Here is a 2445-nt window from a genome sequence, read left to right on the forward strand (position 1 = left end):
GCAGATCGGCGGCGACGGCGCGAAGCACCTGCTCGTCGGCCTCGTGGAGCGGTCCGTGACCATCGACGTCGGCCTCGAGGGCAACGCGGACGTGTCGTCGGCCGTGCGCCACGAGATCAACCTCCAGCACGCGCTCGTGAAATATTCGCGGAACCGCGCGATGGGCCTGTCCATCGAGACGCCGCAGCTCCAGAGCCGGGGCCTCGCGACCGGCGCGGCGCGCTTCTCGCCGAGGCACGCGGCGCGCTCGCTCTCCGGCGCGCCGACGCGCGCGAAGAGCCTCGCCTTCGTCGACGCCGCGCTCCGGCGCGCGCCCGCGCGCGGCTCCGAGTCCGCGCGCGGCTCCGAGTCCGACGGCGACCTGTCGCCGCGGTCCTCGGGCGCGAGCTCCTCGCGCGTCTCGTTCAACCCCACGATCTAAAGCGAAGGTCGAAAGCACGGTTGCGGGGTTCTATTAGCCGCGTCGCGGTTCCATGCGCCTACGCGGGCCGCGGCAGACGTGGTCGTCGGATAGGTGCGCAATATTCCGCAGTGTGCCGGCGGCGTTCTCGTGGCCCTTGGCAGCCGCGCGAGTGAACCAGCGTCTAGCTTCGCCGACGTCTCGGTCCACGCCTTCGCCCTTAAAGTGGGCGCACCCGACGAAGTGCTCCGCCTGTGTCAGGCCCTGCAACGCTGCGAGCTTGTAGTATCGGTATGCTTCCTCGTAGCTGGCGTCATGGCGACCAATTTCAGGGTGCAGCACGGTTGCCATGTTGTGCTGCCCAAGCGCACAGCCCCGGTCCGCCGCCATCCGCCACAACTGTATCGCCATCTCCTGGTCTCGATTGACGCCAACGATCCCACCCTCGTTGTACATCTTCCCAAGCTGAACCATCGCCTCCACGCTGCCAAGTGCGACCGCTCGCTTATAAAGCTCCGCGGCTTTCTTCTTCGATTGTACCAGGCCATAAGACCGACCAACCCCAGTCACATGGGGGACCCCAGCGTATGCATCGGCCAGAAACACCATCGCCTCCGGTAGGTCGTTCTCAACGTGACGGCGAACTTTGGCAAGAAAGTCCGCATCGTCTTCCGCGATAGGCGCCCGACAGAGAAGGCACGGCTTGTTTCTATTTCTGAAACTGCACGACTCGCAAATCGTGCGGGCGCAACAGGGAATAAAGACACCTGGAACGTTCACGTCCCAGTCGTCGTAGCAGACCGGGCACCGAGAGCCGTACCGCGCGTTCAGTGGCTCCGGCTCCGGGTTCGCCTCGCGCCGCAGGCGAGCGGCCTCGTGTTCAGCCGCAATGCGCGCGCGCACCTCGTCCGCGTGCGACCGCGGCGCGGGGCCGTAGAAGACGGGCTTCGGGGGCGACGGCGGCGCCTCCGCGCGCGCCGCCTCCGCCGCGCGCTCGGCTCGAATCTTCTTGCACGCCTTTCGGTGGCCGCGGTCGCGCCAGTCGATGCGTTGGCATGCCACCGAACAGTACTGAGTTGTGCCACAGGGGCAGTTGAGCAAGGTCTTCGGCTTCACTCCACAGATCGTGCAGGTCAGTCGCAGCGCCAGCGCCTTGGCCCGAGCCTTCCTTGCTTCGTATTCTTTCTTCTTCTCGACATACTCAGCCTTCATGATTCTAACACGCGTTGAACGGTTGTCGGGGGGATGTCGCGGCGCCGCGCTTGGGCCCCGGCGCAGCAGTTGGCCGATTTGTTTGACCGCTCTCACAGTCTCGCTCGCCGAACAGACGGCCACTACTCCTACCTAAGCGCCGGATCCGTCATCGCGGACCTCGCCGCGAAGACGGCGCGCGCGGCGGCGGTCTCGTAACGGTCGCCGTCGACGACGTCGGCGACGCAGCACGCGGCCACGCCCCAGTGGCCGCGGCCGATCTCGCCGAGAAGCTGCGCGCGGCTCCAGCGCGAGTCGCCCCAGTACACGTCGACGCGACCGGAGAACGGCCCTTCCTCCCGGGGCTCGACGTGCTCCGGCCGCGCGGCCTTGAGCGACCCGTCGCGGAAGCGGACGCGCCAGCGGCCGTCGGCGAAGCCGCAGGCCACGCCGACCTCGCCCTCGTAGTCGCGAAGCCCGACGACGCGCACGGCCTGGCCCCTAGTCACGCCGCCGTGGACCGTCGTCGCCCGCCGCGCCGCGAGGTCGACGGCGCGCGCCTCCGCCTCCGCCTCCCGTCGCGCGGCCTCCGCGAGCGCCGCCGCCGACGTCGCGACCCGCTCCGACGCGTCCTCGGGGGAGCCGGCCGGCGCGACGCCGCGGTCCGCGCGGCGCCGCTGCACGTCCGCCGCGACGGCGGGACCGAGCGCCGTCGATCCGTCCAAAAATTACGCGAATCCGTCGCGATCGGGCCGAGCGGCCGAGCGCGCCGGTCCCGCGGGTTCGCGAGCACCACGACGCGACGTTCCCGCGCCTCCCGCGCCGCCGCGATCACCGGTGGGTTCGGCCCGAAG

At 69.3% G+C, this 2445-nt stretch overlaps 1 protein-coding gene across 1 annotated transcript in view; it reads left to right on the forward strand.

Moving 5' to 3' along the window:
- The window catches only part of AURANDRAFT_68884 (hypothetical protein), a gene marked incomplete at both ends in the record, with an annotated part of 6776 nt that continues 4331 nt past the window's right edge, over positions 1–2445 (forward strand). Inside the window, one exon of the mRNA XM_009044618.1 lies at positions 1–372. Within this exon, the coding sequence (XP_009042866.1) occupies positions 1–372 (372 nt within the window). The remainder of the gene's footprint in view (positions 373–2445) is intronic.

The sequence above is a fragment of the Aureococcus anophagefferens genome (genome assembly GCF_000186865.1).
Source record: "Aureococcus anophagefferens unplaced genomic scaffold AURANscaffold_524, whole genome shotgun sequence".
NCBI classification, from domain to species: domain Eukaryota; class Pelagophyceae; order Pelagomonadales; family Pelagomonadaceae; genus Aureococcus; species Aureococcus anophagefferens.